The sequence below is a fragment of the Dromiciops gliroides genome, chromosome 3, assembly GCF_019393635.1.
Source record: "Dromiciops gliroides isolate mDroGli1 chromosome 3, mDroGli1.pri, whole genome shotgun sequence".
Lineage (NCBI taxonomy): Eukaryota > Metazoa > Chordata > Mammalia > Microbiotheria > Microbiotheriidae > Dromiciops > Dromiciops gliroides.
Genome location: NC_057863.1, coordinates 503,760,051 through 503,777,539, shown reverse-complemented (window position 1 = coordinate 503,777,539; position 17,489 = coordinate 503,760,051). Strand labels below are relative to the sequence as shown.

The 17,489-nt window shown below is 43.1% G+C and overlaps 2 protein-coding genes across 4 annotated transcripts in view; one reads left to right on the top strand and one right to left on the bottom strand.

Moving 5' to 3' along the window:
• Positions 1-344: 344 nt before the first annotated feature.
• RPUSD4 (RNA pseudouridine synthase D4) lies at positions 345-12,550 on the bottom strand. Its single transcript, XM_043995332.1, has 7 exons — positions 12,344-12,550; positions 7,749-7,914; positions 4,019-4,220; positions 2,396-2,489; positions 2,173-2,317; positions 1,663-1,760; positions 345-983 (listed from the first exon to the last, which is right to left on the bottom strand). Exons 1-7 carry the CDS (start codon positions 12,542-12,544, stop codon positions 783-785), a joined length of 1,107 nt encoding a protein of 368 aa, XP_043851267.1. The 5' UTR covers positions 12,545-12,550; the 3' UTR covers positions 345-782.
• A 93-nt stretch (positions 12,551-12,643) lies between these two features.
• The window catches only part of FAM118B (family with sequence similarity 118 member B), a 111,154-nt gene continuing 106,308 nt past the window's right edge, over positions 12,644-17,489 (top strand). For 2 of the 3 annotated variants that reach the window (XM_043990750.1, XM_043990752.1), the window contains exon 1: positions 12,644-12,772. The gene's annotated coding sequence lies outside the window, so the exon portion shown is untranslated. The remainder of the gene's footprint in view (positions 12,773-17,489) is intronic. The other variant, XM_043990751.1, reaches the window with a different exon arrangement.

Genomic DNA, 17,489 nt, shown 5'->3' with positions numbered 1-17,489 from the left:
TGAATGTAGGCCTTTCTCTCTCTCTTTACCAAATTCTTATTCTCCTTAATAAATGCTTAAAAGTCTAACTCTTGCTAAAGCTTATAATTTATTGGTGACCACTCATTAGATATTTTAGACAGTTTAGCTAGAATTTTAGCCCTAAACAGAGCCCTAAAGGTAACCTGAGGATCGGGTAAGGGCGAGTTCTTTATTGCAGGAATGGGGAAGTCTAGGACCTTGGAGTCCCCGCAGAGGATGGCACCTGAGAGGCTCTATGAAACCTGTTTGCTCAGCATAGCAAACACAGGTTAAGCCTCGAGGGGCATTCAAGCATAAGAACTTACCTGGTAAGTAGCACAGAGTTTAGATAAGAATTTTATTGCAGGGAGAATATAGCTCTTGGTTCTTGTTTCTATCTTTGGGGATTATCTACATTTCATTCTCCCCCTTGGACCAGTCTGCCTAGCTTGGCAGGGTTCTTCTGTCCCAGTGAAGTGAGGCGTTAATACAGACCCTCAAAACAAGTATCTCCACAACCTGCTTCCCTTATCAGAAAATAAGCGTTGTTTGATGTAAGAGAATCCAAACAACCGAGACTCTTCAGTCCCTTGTACATTTGGATACTGGATTCTAATTCCACAGAAAGTCAACCCAGACAGCATCTTCAACTTCAAAGTCAAGAGTACCTGGAGGAAGATGAAGACCTCCTCCTTGGGGGTCACCTCTTTAACCTCGTTTCACAGAAACAAAGCCAATGAGCCCAATGAAAACTTGTCCGATTGTCCTACACTGTGTTCTCTTCAGTCTTTTTTAGGGATTTCCAGGCATAGGCGTGATAAAGTGTGCACGAAGAATCGGGGGAGCTTGCAAACCAAGTTAAGGTCCTGGCTCTCAGAGCCCAGGGGAGGTAGGATCAGCTGCTGGGCATGCAAGTGGAGAGGAAGGTAACGGGTCTTTGTCTGTTCCAGACCCAGTTTCTTCAGGATGCCAACAGACAGCTTCTGCATAAGGGAAAGAGAAGTCCATGAAAAAGGATGAAGGAAACACATCCTCAAAGAGCAGGAAAGGCCTAAGAGCCTCTGCTCTGAGGGTACCACTCTTAAAACCTTGCTGGGGGAAGGAGCAATTCCTAGCCTCCTTTTTCCAGAGTACACCTGGGAAGTGATCAGATATTGTCTTGAGAACCTTATATCCAGAGATTATAACCCTTGGCAAACCTTCATTTACCACTAGTCTGGCTGTGAGGCTTTCAGAAAGAATGGGTTCTACCTGTCCTGCTGAATTCCTTGGCTCTTCAGCAATGATGTGAAAGGTCACCATTAACTTTCAGAGACCCAAAATTAAAGCTGGAAATGAATAAAGCAGGAAAGCTTTCCTGATTAACTCTATACAAGCTCTTCCCTGCCCTGACCCGCCGACGTTGCTCTGTCTATGGATTTTCATGGCATATATAACATACTTCTGCTGTCTGAACATCTAACTCCTCTATCTGAGTATAAGCTCCCCAAGAGCTGTTTCTGCCTGTTCCACACTGCCCAAATATCCAGTCCAATTTTACATACCAAAAGGGTACTTGAGAGTCCTTTGCTAACCGACTCATTCTGGGGTTTTGACTCACTGGGCACAAAGAACAATCTTTCCTATTTTGTGGTACGTTGGAAGAAGTTAAGGTCCTCCTACCTGGGGTGCCAACTTGTTCCAGTCAGAATATTTGTGATCCCCAAGGATTGGACACCCCAATCCAAAGGCTAGGTGGACTCGAAGTTGATGCTTCACCCCTGAATAATTGAGGAAAAAGAAAAAAGCAGATCTTCAGAAAATCCATCACATTCAAAACATTGGTGTACATGTCCTACCTTCTTACTAAATAGTAAAAACCTTGGAGATGACATCTCATTTACCATGCATCTACCCCAAAGTCTAGAACTATACTCTGCAATTAGAGGTGCTTATTAAATGTCTGCTGAATCTTACCGAACTCACCCTGGACACCCAAGAAATGACACAGAGTAGTCAGAATACCTACAAAGTCACGCGAAGACTCTTACAATGAACACAGGACAGAGCTCACTGGGCCATTATACAGAAGATCCCAAAAGGGGCCCAAAAAGCTCTAGTAGCTTACAACTGCACCAAGACATTGTGAAACAATCTAGATTTGCTACCTCGCTCTGGGAGGGCAATTCTCACCTGTGACGGGCTGCAGCTCTAGGAGGGCACAGGACAGAGTGCTGCTCAGCACCTTGTACTGGGTCACAGCAACATGAGCATGCCTGTTTGGACGCACCTTCATGGTTTTCCCATTCTCCATGCGGTAGCTGGGTGCCAGTGTCATCTGAAACCAGAGGGATCAAGAGAGAACTTCAAGGAAATGGGCTGAAAAGAAAGCTCTGCCCAGAAGATGCCTACCTACCTTATGGTGTTGCTGCTGGCCTTGCACCTCCTTCTCAATGATAGGGATTTCTATCATCCCTGCTGAAGGCATGGGGACGCCCACACAGATGGCCCTAGGGAGAGGGGACAGAACACAAGTATTACACATCCCTAGCAGAGATGAATGGGGAGGGGGAAGGGGAGAGGAGCCTGCAGTGTAGGGGTCTATACTTGTAGAATATGATTCTATGTCTACCTGCTGGATCTGTATAGTCTTTAGGGGGCCTCGCGTAAAGGCAATCACAATTAGCTATTTGAGAGATGCTTTTTTTTTTTTAAATGAGGAAGATGGTGACAGGATCAGAGGGACTAGTTCTGCCTGCCTTGACCGAAATAAAACAAAAAAGGACTGTTCCTACAGCACCCTCGCCTCATTGTACAGAATAAGGCTCCCCTCTCATCAGCTTGCCCTTCTTTGTAAATGTAGGCTTCCCGCTAGGAAAAGAGTATTCTGTCAGCTAGGTGTCCCTTGGAACAAGGGGTTCAAAGAATAGCATGTGGTTTTTCACCACCACTGTCCCATTCCAAGGAGTCCAATCCTTAGTAAGGGCTGTGGGCAGACAAGAACCACCATCTTTCTGATCTTTGTTTTCCAAAGAAAAAGTTCCTCTAGGGCAGAGCTTCTTAAGAAGGGGCCCATAGAGAGACTTCAGGGGTTTCTGTGAACTTGGATGGGAAAAAAAACATATATCTTTATTTCACTAAGTTCTTTAGAAGTTTCTTCAATTATTTAAAAAGATGACTCTGAGAAGGGGTACCAGAGGCTTTACCAGACTGCCAAAGGGGTCCAAGACACAGACACACAAAGGTCAAGAGCCCTTGCTCAAGGGCAAGGACTAAGCCCTAGGAAAGGCAATGGATGTGCAAAACAGTACAACCAAAATACTTCATTAAGAGTATAAATACATCGGAACTTCTATCCATCAGTACAGACTGGTAACAAACCACAGTCATGATAAACTTCCTAAAATCCTATTTTGATTAAGGAAAGAGACTCATTCACTCCAAACTCTCCACAGCTGTTACTTTTGGTGGTAGCAAAAAAAAAAAAAAAATCAGGTGCCCACTATTTGGAAAATGTATGAACAAACTATGATGTATGAATATAATGGAATGTTATTTCAGGATAAAAATTTATTTGAATTGAATATGAAGAATTCAGGGAATTTGGGGAAAACTTGTATGAAGTAATAAGCATAACAACCACCATAACGTAAAGGAAAACAACACTAAAAGACATGAGAAGACAGATCAATGCAATGCCAATCTTGACCCCAAAGAAGTGATGAGGAAGAATGTACCTGGCTCCTCTTGTTAGAGAGGTGGTCGTATATTAGGGCTATGAAAGGAAGTTAGAAGGCATACACTGTCAGAAACAGTCATTCTATCAGTCTGTTTTCTTAGATGAATTTCTATAAGGAAGGGTTCTGATGGAGAGGGAGGCAGAGGAGCAGAGTACTGGGAAATGATAGGGATGGAACATTTGATATTCTACTGTGCCTACAACGTCTTGTACACAGTAGGTGCTCAATAAACATTTGCTGAGTGAAGGGACAAAAAGTTAGTCCTGCAGCTCAGTTAACTGTCTCAACGCTGCTCCTACCAGTACTTCTTTGCCACCTGCCGAGTTTTAAACAACTCTTGGACTTGGTGAGCCGTCTCCCTGTCCCGTGCCAACACCATCACTCCAGTTGTCTCCTTGTCCAGGCGATGGCAGAGGTGCAATGGCTCTGCTTTGTGGCCATATAACATCTTGGCCAAAATAGGCAGGATGTCGGTGATACAGGTCTTGACCCCTGGGCCACCTATGAAGAGGGCAGAACAAAACAGGACTGAACCATCCGAAACAAAAGGATTCTACTAGAAGATAACATCTTCTCTTGAGAGGCAGGAGAAACTATTGCCCTTAGTTTTCAAAGGACCCTAGTAGGAACAAGTAGCATTCTCTTTACTCTACTAAAAGCTACCTAGGCTCTTACTTCAGGGTCCTTAATTGGCTGGAGGGGGGGGGGGGTCAATGTTCAAGGACCCTGAAGACTGGCAAATCCTGATCAAAAAAGGTAAACTCACTTTTCTCTCTGTTCAAAGCTTGCCACTATTCTCTAGTTTTAAGCTTATTTTTTGCCAGCCCTCAACCAAACTTTAATGGGACTCATTTTCATCCTTTAAAATTATACTCAGGGGCAGCTAGGTGGCACAGTGGATAGAGCATCGGCCCTGGATTCAGAAGTACCTGAGTTCAAATCTGACCTCAGACACTTAACACTAGCTGTGTGACCCTGGGCAAGTCACTTAACCCCAATTGCCTCCTCACTAAAAACAAAACAAACAAACAAACAAAATTATACTCAAAACTTACCTCCTTTAACTCTTAACTTCATCAGTCACTGCTGATTACTCAATTCAGTCCCATGTGTTCAACCATCAGGTCTATGTTCAACCAACAGCCTCAGCCTTTCTCCAGAACTCATGTACTTCATTTAAAAGCACCACAGGCCCCTCAAACTGAACATATCCAAAACAGAAATAATTTCTGTCCCCTACTCTCTCTCCAAACCTACCTCTATATCACCTTTCAATCACCCAGGTATGCAATATCAAAGCCATTTTTCATTCTTTCCTCTCCCTTGTATTCAATCAGTTGCTATCAAATCTAATTCTACAATATACCAGTCAGTCAATAAGTACTTACTGAGTACCTATTAGGTGCCAGGTCTGTTCTAAGTACTCAGGGTATAAAAAAGAGGCAAAAAATCCCTGCCCTCAAGGAGCTCACAATCTGATGGGAAGGACAAGCAGCAAACAAATATGTAAAAACAGGCTACACATAGGATAAATAGGAAATCATTAACAGAAGGAAGGCACTGGAATTAAGGCACTGGGAAGGGTTTTCTAGAGAAGGTGTGATTTTAGTTGGAACCTGAAGTAAACCAGGAAGCAGAGAGGAGAAGGAAAAATATTACAGACATGGGGGACAGCCAGAGACAATGTCAGGACCAGAGAGGTGGAGTATCTTGTTCATGGAACGGCCAGGAGGACAATGTCAATGGATCCAAGAGTGCTTTGCAGGGAGTAAGGTGTAAGAAAATAGAAACTATAGATGGGAATTCGATTGTGAAGGGCTTTGGATACCAAAGGATATTGTATTTAATCTTAGAGGTGACAGACCACCAATAAACCAGAGTTTATTGAGTAGGGAAATGACGGAAAGTCCCTTTCGTGTCTGAATAGAGGATGGACTGGAGTGGGGAAAGACTTGAGACAGGCAGATCCACCAAAAGTCTACTGAAATACTCTGGGTGTGAGGCAATGAGGGCCTGTGCCGTAGTAGTAACAGTGACAGAGGAGAGAAGTGGGATGTATTTGAGAGACGATGCAAAGGTGAAATAGACAAGCCCTGGCAATAGATTGGATCTGGGGGATGACATAGGAGCTGAGAATGACAACTAGGTTTTGAGCCTGGGGGAGTACCAGGATGGTGATGCCCTCAGCAATAATAGGGAAATTTGGAAGGGGAGAGTGTTTAGGAGGAGAGACAATGAATTCAGTTTTGGACATGTTGAGTTTAAAATGTCTACTAAATATCCACTTGAATGTGTCTGAAAGGTAGCTGGAGATGTGAGACTGGAGGTCAACAGAAAGGTTAGAGCAGAATGGGTAGATGTGAGACTCATGAGCATAGAGATGGTGACTAAATCCATGAGAGCTGATGAGATCACTAAATGGAGTAGAACAGAGAGAGAACAGAGTCCAGGACAGAGGCCTGTGTGACTCTTATGGTTACAGGGTGTGAAAATGAGGATCCAGCAAAGGAGATTGAGAAGTTCTGACAGAAAACAAGGAGAGAGGAGTGTCTCAGAAACAGAGAGAAGAGAGCTCAAGAAGAAGAGGATGAGCAACATGCCAAACGTTACTGAAAGGTCAAGAAGGATGAGAATAGGGAGATCTTTAGTAACTTTGGACAGAGTAGTTTCAGTGGAATGATGAGGTCAGAAGCTGGATTGTGTTAAGAAAAGAGTGAGAGAAAGGGGAGGTGCCTGTTCAGATGGCCTTTCCAAGGAGTTCAGTCACAAAGGCCACAATACTTTACGGTGCCCCCTTTTCTCCATTCACATGGCCACCATCCTAGCTCTGGAACTCATCACCTTCTGCTGAGACCACTACAATAGGCTTCTAATTGGTCTCTTTAATCCATTCTCCAAACAGCTGCAGATTTTCATACCCAAAGGACAGATCTGCCGATGTCATTCCCCCACTAAGGAAGCTTCAGCAGCTCATTCTGTCACTAGAATAAGGTACAAACTCTGGTAGCTTTTGAAGACCTTTGCTATTTGGTTCTAGCCCACTTTTCAAAGATTATTGCACATTACTCTCCCTCACACCGTCTACACTGCAATCAAACTGGCCCATTTTCTGTTCCTCACTAATGGCCTCTGTCTCCTGTATCCACACTTCTATCCCTATGCCTGGAAGACTTTCCTCACCTCCAACACTACAACCCTATAGTTTCCTTCAAAGCTCAGCTGAGGTGCTATCCCCATAAACCCTTTCCTGATCCCCCCAGCTGCTAGGGATTCCCCCCACAATTATTCTGTATATGTTTTATATTTAGTCCTCTTTGTATACAGGATTATTTGCTCATAAAAGAATGTAAGGAGTACAGGACAAAGTGTCTGGTCCCAGCTAGTACAGGGGGCCCCGGCAATCTCTTTCTGACCAGTTGCCAGGTACCTTATCTTTGGCTTGAGAGCTCCTGAAGCTGCAGCTCCTTCTGTTGCTACCACCTAGTCCTACCACTGGTGTTTCATTCACACAGCCTTCAGGTGGCCTGCCATCCCCATGTCACAGATCTCTCTTTCTGACCTCCTAAGTTGCCTTGAGTTGGAAAAATGTCTCACTGACCTTTTATTGGCTCTGCCACTCCAGAATTCACTTTGAGATGTTATTTTAAAGTTGTTTTAAGGGGAATGTTGGAAGAGCTCAGCTTAGTAATTCTTCCTCTCTGCCATCTAGGCTCTGACCGCTGATTGTTTCTAAGGTCCTTTCCACCTTTAAAAACTCTAGGCATCCCCTCCACAAGGCCTTCTCTGTTCCTTCTAGCTGAAAGTGTGCCAGTGTTCTCTCGCTACGTTATTTGGGTGCCTCCCTCATTCTCATCACTCTCAATCTTTGATCATTCTTATGTGTGTGTATGCTGTGTTCCCTAGCCTCACAGAATATGAACTTCTTGTGGGTATGAAAATCTGTGTACCCCCAACACATAGCAGACAGCTTTACAGAGCTGGCACATCAACAATTCAGTTCAGTTCCTCTTTTCCTTCTCTGATCCTTACCATGCACAGGGAGGCCATATGGCTTGTTAATAACAACAAGGTTCTTGTCTTCATGTAGGATACCTCTCTTCAGTGCCTTAGATAACACATTGGGGTGGACATTCTGTAGCTGTTTAGTGTACTGCTTCAGCTCCTGCACTCTCCTCTGAACAGGGTCTCTAGGCACCTGAGAGAAAAAAGGTATCACTAACAGTAGTCTTAACAGTTTGTCACCATGGAGACATTAGAAAATGGCTTAATATATTGTGATAGATCAAAATAATTGAATATAATTGCACCATGAAAAACGACAAATACTAAAAATTACAACTACAGGAAGATACTCACAAATAACAGCAACAAAATCCTATTCTACATGCAGAAGGTTCAGAGTTTCTTAAGTATCCCTAAGTTGGTACTCTAAAAATTCTGAGATCTATAACTAACGATGGACAAGTGAATATATCACTGAAGGAAGTGAATCCTCTGAATCATGACATTTTCACCATAAATGAAACCAAATGTTGGAAGGAAGTTGCATCTAAATGGAAGATTGGCTCATGGCTCCTCCTTGGAGAGGCAAATAAAGGAGTGGGCTATGGTGTTTTCATAGCCATATTCAAGGGGTAACAAAAAAACATTTCATGAGGCATTTGGTCACGTTGTATTGCAGTACACAAAGGCATCTGCAAGAAGACCAACATGAGAATAACTGTGTAATTTATGACTCAACATGAATGGAGGAGGACAAAGAGGTAGAAAAGTTCTCAAAGAATGAAATAAATGAAAAAGCATATTAAGCACTTACTATGTACAAAGCACATGCTATGAGCCAGGGCTACAAAGACAGTTCCTGTTCTTGAGGAGCTCATATTCTAATATGAAGAGACAAAATATATAAACCGTTTCAGCTGCAAGTCAGATGGAAAGACTTGGTTTTCTTTAAGTTGCAGCAGGAAGGTAAATGGTAATGCATCTCCTTTAATATCAGTTGTACTGATTAAACCATAGTCCCTTCTGAGGTGTCAAGGGCTTTGGCCGTAAGAATTTTCTTTTCTGCATCTTGTTGTCTAGGGGTTGCTCCCTGACAAAATGGCTGTGGGAGCTAGGTAGGAAGCAGGGCTGGTAATATGCAGACATTGCTATAACAAGAACCTCAGGTTTACCAGCCTGTCAATAGCAATTGGCAAGTAGCTGGTATTGGGGGGGATCTCTTTCCCCTTCAACAATGGCTGTGGAGTACAGAAACAGGAGCAGCATTCTGAGGCATATTGCCATTACCAGGCCTCTTAGGCTCAGCGTCTCAGAGGAGAGGTACCTGAGATCATGGTAGTAATCTGCCATGCCTGGAACATGCCATCTCTTATCTCTTCCTCAAAATTACCTTGCTGTTTTCACTAGCTTGGGTTCCCTACCCTGTCAGTAGCAGGAGGTACTGAGGATGGCAGAATTCTTCTCTACAGCATTTATACCCCATGTGATGGTGCCTCTTGGGTTTAACTGTCTGCCTGTGGCAAGGTTGTACCCATCTAAAGTAAATATAAAGCAAGAGAGAAAGCCATATACACACACAGACACACACAGAGATATATATGTGTGGGCATGTGTGTGTGTGTGTGTATACATGTATACACACACACACACACACACACACTCTCACACGAAAAGGGGGTGCAGGTCAGAGTAGATATTACATAGGAAGTGACATTTGACTTTAATATCCCCCACAAATTAAAAGTCAGTGAAAAAGCATTTATTCAGTCCTTACTAAGAGCTAAGCACTAGGGTTACAAAAAAGACATGGCTCCTACCTGAAGGAGTTCATATACTAATAGGTGAGAGATCAGGTATATACAGTATGGAAGGTAATTTCACGAGAAGGCACTAGCAGTGAGGGGACTGGGAAAAGCCTCTTGCAGAAGAAAGAATTTGAACTGAGTCTTAGAGAAAGCCACTGAGCCTGGGAATAGCCAGGGAAAAGACGGTGGAGACAGGAGATGAAAGTGAGAAAACAAAGAGGGAGAAGAGAGGAGGGCCCAGGACAGACCTTTGGGAAACACTTCTAGTTAGTGGGCATGATCTAGATAAAGAACCAGCAAAGAAGACTAAGAAAGAGCAGTCAGATGATAAAAAGAGAAGGGAGCATTGACAAAACAATAACAACAACAACCTAGAGAAGAGCAAATATTCAAGGAGGAGAGGGTTATCAACACTGTTAAAGGCCACAGAAAGTTCAAAATGTATGAGAATTGAGAAAAGGGCCATTAAAGCTGACAATTAAGACACCATTTGGTATGCAAGTATGACTGTATTCACTGTTAAAAGGGAATTGAGGGGGGCAGCTGGGTGGCGCAGTGGATAAAGCACTGGCGCTGGATTCAGGAGGACCTGAGTTCAAATCCCGCCTCAGACACTTGACACTTACTAGCTGTGTGACCCTGGGCAAGTCACTTAACCCCAATTGCCTCACCAAAAAAAAGGGAGGGGGGGGGTTGAGAATTGAGGCTAATAGATTACTTGAGTTCCAGAGTTCTGAGCTTTAATTGGGCAAACTGTATGTTTACACTAAGTCCTACACTATTATAATAAATCCTCAAGAACAAAGGGGCAAACTGTCTCAGATTGAAAACAGTGGGTCATAGGGGCGGCTAGGTGGCGCAGTGGATAAAGCGCTGGCCCTGGATTCAGGAGTACCTGAGTTCAAATCCGGCCTCAGACACTTGACACTTACTAGCTGTGTGACCCTGGGCAAGTCACTTAACCCCCATTGCCCCACAAAAAAAAAAAAAGAAAACAGTGGGTCAAAGCTACTGTGCTGATGAGTAAGGGGTTCAGGCCCTTAAATGGTCATTATACTTCCAATCTATGCAAGATAAAGAAACCAGATTAAAAAAAGTTATCATTGATAACTTTGAAACTTTCAGTTGCACAAGGTCAAAAGCTGAAACAGAGGAAATAAGAGGAGAGGACATATTAGTACCTGCTTCTTAATTGGCTATCTTACCTAGATGACTGGAACCTAATAAATGTTTATTGATTGAATGAAAACTCATTGATGGAAAAAAGGGATCCTACTGCTGGTAGAGCTGTGAATTAGTTCAACAGTTTTGAAAAACAATTTGGAATTACACAAGAAAATTACTAAATCATGCATACTCTTTGATCCAGCAATGCCACTACTGGTAGTATAGCCCCAAAAGGTAGCTGACAGTAAAAGAAAAAAGAAAAAAAAAGAACCACATGTTGAAAATGTTCATAGCAGCATGAGTTAAGACAAAGTTGGAAGGAAACAAAATTTATACCCAACTATTGGTGATATGAACGTGTGATCCTGAAACTAATTCAAATGTAATGAAATACATGAAATACTGCCATCCCATAAGGAATGAAAAAGTCAGAGAAACATGGCAAGACTTGTATGATATGAAAGATATAGCAGCACAACAGCATACACAACAGACTAAACCAAGGTAAATATAATCATTATCAGAAGGCAACAAAACATAGGATGATCAATATCAGTACCATATTATCAAAGTCCCTAGATATAACCCCTGTTAACAAAGGGTGATCAAACTGTTTTCTTGGATAGGTTTTATAGAGGGGCTTGTTTGGGTGTCTGTTGGGAATTATCTGTTGTGTCAAAACAAAATGTATAAGATAGATACGTTTTCTCCTTTCTGGTCCAAATGTTTTCAGTAAATTAAAATTAAAATATAGTTTGAGGGGCAGCTAGGTGGCGCAGTGGATAGAGCACTGGCTCTGGATTCAGAAGGACCTGAGTTCAATTCCAGCCTCAGACACTTAACACTTAATAGCTGTGTGACCCTGGGCAAGTCACTTAACCCCAATTGCCACACACACACACACACACACACACAAAATAAAATAAAATAAAATAAAATAAAATAAAATAAAATAAAATAAAATAAAATAAAATAAAATAAAATATATATATATATAGTTTGGATATTACGGGTTTTTTTATTTGCATTTTAAATGAAATTTAATTTTCATTTTAAATTTTGTTTCTTGGAATGTTTGTATGTGTGTTTTGGAGGTAGTGACTTAGGATTTCGTAAGGATAGAGCAAAGCTTCTTAAACTATGGGTCCAGTAACTGAATGTGGGCATCGCGAAAAATTTGGCAACAGTAAAAGGCTATATATACCTATTTTATATCCCTATATACCCGTGGCTGCGTAAAAATTTCTCGGGTGAATAGGGGTATCGAGTGGAAAAAGTTTAAGAAGCCCTGACCTAGAGTACCGAGAAGTGACGCGACTAGCCCGCGGTCACTCAGCCAGCGTGTGACTAAAGTCGACCTTGAACCCAGGTCTTCCTGAATTCAAGGCCAGCGCTCCTTACACCCCACGACACTGCCTCCAGTTAGATTAGAATCGAGTTATTTTAAAAAATAAAAAGAAATGGAGAAGAGGCCGCAGGTGCCACAGCAGGCCGAGGAGCGGCTGAGCTCACGCCACTGAACGCCGGCAGCTGATCGGCAGCGGTCCCTTCCGGGACCCCGGAACCCAAGGGGTCACCGTTCTCCACCTCACCCCGCCCCCACCAGGCACGCGCACTGCCTCCTGGGAGTCGTAGTTTTGATCCTCTTACCTCTCTTTTCTTCGCTTTCTCTTCTTCCTTCTTGGCTCGCAGCTTCTCCGCTAGCTGCTGAGCACTCGAAGGCCGAGCCGAAGCAGTAGCGGAACACAAGCACTTGGCCACGAGAACAAAGTGGCGCCCCAAAATGTGACCGGTATCCCGGGCCGAGCGGCTAAGTACACTCCTCGCGGACGCCGCCATTTTGCCCGTCATGGGGGAGGGAGCAAAGGCTACTGTAGGCGGGGTGGGGTGGTGCCGGGGTGTGAAGGGGAGGCCCCACAGGGTCACGTGGGAAAGAGTGAGGGGGTGGAGCCGACCGGGTGGCCGGTCTGTCACGTGGGGCCGCCTGGCGCTTAGTGCGGCTGCGCGGGCCGGTAGCAGCAGCTGGAGAACGGCGGCGGCCAAAGCAGGCTGACGGGCGGGCGGACTGAGGCTACTCGGGTGAGTTGGGTTTGGGGACTGGCACGGGAAGTGCGTCGAAGGCTGCCTCAGCCATCGTTCTCCCTCCGCGCCCCCGGGGTCTGCAGTCTCTGAGACTGCTCTCTCGGCACTACTCGACGGGGGGCAGTCCCACTTAAAAACAGCTCCCCACCCCCGCTCCCTCCCTGGCGACCCTTGCCAACGTTCCTCGGGGAGCCCTTCTTCCCCCAACAAGGGCGCCAGCCCGCGGACCCCGGGGGAACCGCAACCTCTCCGCGACAACCCCCCCCACCCCCCCGCCCCGGACGCTTGGGGATGCTCTTGGGAACCCTTCTGGGCTCCCAAACTCCCCGCCTCTTTGTCTGTAACTGGGACTGCCCGGGGGATGTGCCCAGTTCTTCCCCTCCTGGATACCTGAGGGCCCCTTCGGTCGTGTCCCGGGTTACAGCCCTGCCTCCCTTCCTAAGACCTCATTTCTTGAATTTTTCTGCTTCTCCACCCCGCAGTCAAAAAGGAAAACAAGCATCAACTGGTTCTCTCCTTCGTATTAAGTTGTTAACCTCACCTCCAAATTCTCGTCCCCTTCCTCTTGAAATTAGGGTAGTCCTGATAAGTCACACACAGGCACAACTTCCCCCAAATAATGATAATTCTAAACCGTGCCTCTAGATAGGTAGATCATAGGATGGAGAAATGGAAGGGACCGTCTAGTTCAGCTGCCTTATTTTACAGATGGTTAAACTGAGACACTGAAAAGGTGAGTTACTTGTCCCTGACTCCAGTCCAGTTCTCTTTCCATTACACCACCCTGTTGCTAAAGTGCTTTGTTTTCCTATTGCAAGGGTCATAAAATATCAGATAGTGAAAAAAAAAATGTTAAATCCCAGGCCTTTTACAAGGCTGCCAGTCTAGTGGTTATAATAAGGGGAAATCCTACATAGGGCAAAGAAGTTAAACCAGAAGCTTTTATGGTCTCCTCCAACTCTAGGATTCTGTGAAAATGTTGCCTATCCTTTCCTCCTTTTTAGCCCAAATGTTATCAAAACCAATTCCGTTTGTTCCGTTGTCCTTTGAAAAAAAGGCAGATTTAAGTTTAGGAAGTTAGATTACCAGATGCACCTTGTTTTTGGTCTGAATAAGGACCAATAAGGATAATCTCCCCTGGGAGATGCCCATACTTGTTGACAGAAACTGAGTAGGTAGGTTGGAAGCAATGTCGAAGCCCATCCACCACCACCACCTTCATTAAGAACAGTAAAAGGGGGCAGGTAGGTGGCAAAGTGGATAAAGCACCAGCCCTGGATTCAGGAGGACCTGAGGGCCTCAGTCACTTGACACTTAGTAGCTGTGTGACCCTGGGCAAGTCACTTAACCCTCGTTGCCCCGCCAAAAAAAAAAAAAAACCAGTAAAAGAAACAGTGCCTAGCACATATTAGGCACTTAATAACTTTATTGGTTGGTTGATATCAGATTTTTAAATATGTTTGCTAGTTTTGCTGAACATTTTTTTTTTGCTTTTAAAAATGTTTAAAAGGGATGTGTGGTAAGGAGGGCAACAATGGGAAATGTAGATTATGTGGAAACAAAAAATATCAAATAATTTATTTTTTTAAAAGAATTAATTAGTAAAAGGTGCCTTCTGACTAGCAGAGAAACAATTTTGTATAATAGAAAAAGCCCCAGTCTCAAGAGTCAAAGAACTTGGGTTACTATGGACTAGTTATATAATCTCTCTAAACTTCAGTTTCCTCATTTGTAAAGTGGGACTGATAGTCTAAAGTAACCAGATAAAGTGATTAGAGGATCTAGCAAGCCTAGGAGTCAAAACACCTGGGTTCAAATCCCACCTCTGACACATCTTGGTTATTTGTGTTGCCCTGGGCAAGTCACTTACCCCCTTAGTACCCTATGCAATTCTTAAGTTGCAAAACACCTGCTGATCTGCTTTGGCAGTGAGAATTTCCTCACCAGTAGTTCCCCATACCAATGACATCAGTTCCAGTGCAAATAAAAATTATTTCCTCTACTTGTCTCATAGAATTTAAAGAGCATTTTTAAAACAGCAAAGTGCTTGGTAAATGGAACTATTTCCAAGGCTTCTAAACTGAAGAAAAAATGGTAGTACTTTGACAAAAGTTGAGAACAGGAACCTATTTGGAAAGGAAAAATGAAGACTTTGGACATCAAAATCATAGAATTTAGAACTGAAAGGATCCTTAGAGATCAGCTATTCCAGCCCTTTGATATTACACCTGGGGGCAGCTAGGTGGCGCAGTGGATAGAGCACCGGCCCTGGAGTCAGGAGTACCTGAGTTCAAATTAGGCCTCAGACACTTAACACTTACTAGCTGTGTGACCCTGGGCAAGTCACTTAACCCCAATTGCCTCACTTAAAAAAAAAAAAAGAAAGAAAGATATTACACCTGAAAAAAATGAGGCCCAGAGAGATTAACTAATTTGCCCAAGGCCACAAAGCTAGTTTATAGAGCTGGAATTACAATTTCATGAGTCCTAGTCAAATAGGTTTTCCACTCTGGGGTTGAAGGGGAACTTCCAAATGTAAATATTTAGGTAGTTGGGACTGGTGCACTGGTGATTGTTTAGTACTGAAGAGGCAGATTTGGGAGTAATTAATCTGGAATTGATAGGTAAAATAATATAAATGGATGAGCTCTGCTAGAAGGGATGTCAGAGTACCAAGGACAGATCCTGAATTGAATGGATCAATGGAAAAGGAAAGGGGGAGGGGGGCTAGGTTTTTTTTGCCTCCCCCAAAAGAAGTAATATGAGATATTACCTTGATGTATCAAGGACAGGTAAACTTTTGCCTTCTTGGAGGAATTAGAGAAAGGAAGGGATCTTAATGGAAGTAAGATTATGGTAAGTAGGAAACAACAGTGGAGAGAAGAGATGGCTAGATCTTGATCCAGTCAAAGAAAGAAGCAAAATTTAAATGCCAAGTTTCTCTTTGTTCTCTCATGAACTCATTTATCCAACTACTTCTCATAAGCCAAATAAAGAAATATATAACAAAATTAGTCAGGTGGCAATACAAGATAGATTTAAAGCTGAAAAGGACTTTAGAGATCATCTAGTCCATATCCCCCTTAGTTTATAAATGAGAAAATCAAGATCCAGAGAGAGTGATTTGCCCACGATCACACAGAAAGTAGCAAAAGGAAGAGACAGAATTCAAATCCAAGTCCCAGTATTTCAAAGACTGTATTCTTTCTACTATACCACACTACTTCTTTGAGATCTGACTAACGTTTTCCTTTGGGTAGTTTACAAAAAAAAAGTTCCTGACATCTTAGATTTCTTGAATACACTTTGCTAATCTTCTTGACTGAGTGGAAATTTTAGTAAATAATGGGAAGAAGAAAAAGCATAGATAAAGTATATGTATTTTCAATAAGGTGGTAGGGATTAAGAGTTGGTGATGCATAAATGGTTTGACTTTTGGGGAAAGGGAGAAAGGGGAAAAGGGTAGAAGCAGAGATCACCTACCTCCCCTCCAGTGTTCCAACAAATTCTGTAATTGTGAAAAAGTTGGAAAATGTGGTTAACTGAGAGATTATTCCATTTACTGACATTGTCCAGACTTGGATTCCAGAATAACTAGTAAGGGCAGCTTATATATGATATATTATTTCAGAAAGACAAAACTGTCTTTCTGGGCAGAAGCAGGAGGGAAGAAATGTATTGGAACTATAGCAGCATCAATACTGAAACTAGAGCTTTGAAATGGAAATTTATAACATTAGATTGGTATTTTAAAATTATTTTCATTATGAAATGATGATTTTCTTTATTAAGTCCCTTTCCATCTTAATCCATCTCTATCCCAAACACGAAATATCACTGTTGCAGACACTGGGTTTTCTGTGGTAGAAATATAAAAGTTCAGGTCACATATGTTATCTAGATCTCAGAGAATTAGGGCTTAAGCTTTAGGCTGAGGTATCCCAGAAGGGGAAAAAAAACCGAGTTAATTCATTCTGGAGTAGGAGCTTTTAGGTCCTTTTAATTTTTAATTAGTAAAGCAATTTGAAGAGTTTTACTAGTAATATAGTTCAGCTTATTAGTAATGTATTGTAATTAGGCAGTTAGATTACATTCTCCCAAGTTCTACACTTTTTTACTTGAAGACAAATGGTTTGGGGTATGTACCTGAGTGAAATTGTAAAGAATTCATGCAAAAAAAAATTGTTAGTATTGTTATAGGGTCTAGCACCCCAGAAGTTCTCTGGGGTACATCAAAGAACCTTCTCCTTGAGAAACTAAACCAAAGGACAGACACACCTAAAGAGATAAGTGGAACCGAATTGAGGCAACTGAGCTAGCTCTTGGGACCACCACCCTTCATTCCAGTCTCCCTCACCCCTGGGTAAATAAGATTAGGTATGGCTGCTGCCTTTGTGGCCTGAGGAGCAGAGATCCGCAGCCACCCCTCACCCAACTCCTCCAGCCACCACCAGTGGGGGATGGTCCTCCCTCAATAAGGGAACTTTATACAGTCAGATGATCACCTGCAGAAGTCCTCTATAAAAGTATCTACCTGCCTGTCTCCTGCTCAAGGAAATTAGTATCTCAAAACCATGCTCTGTGCCATGCCTTCTCCCCATGAGAAGTCCCAGGATTTCTCTCTTGGTTTCCCTTCCCCAGCCCCTAAATAAACTATTATCTTATTCTATTGGATTTGTGTGCAAGAGGGTGTAATTCTTTAAAGAGGAATTCC

Coding starts and splice junctions, on each gene's coding strand:
- RPUSD4 (XM_043995332.1), bottom strand. CDS start 12,544: ATGACGGGCAAAATGGCGGCGTCCGCGAGGAGTGTACTTAGCCGCTCG. Junction 7,915..12,343: donor AGAAAGCGAAGAAAAGAGAG/GTAAGAGGATCA, acceptor TTTTTCTCTCAG/GTGCCTAGAGACCCTGTTCA. Junction 2,490..4,018: donor CAGGTGGCAAAGAAGTACTG/GTAGGAGCAGCG, acceptor CCCTCTCCCTAG/GGCCATCTGTGTGGGCGTCC.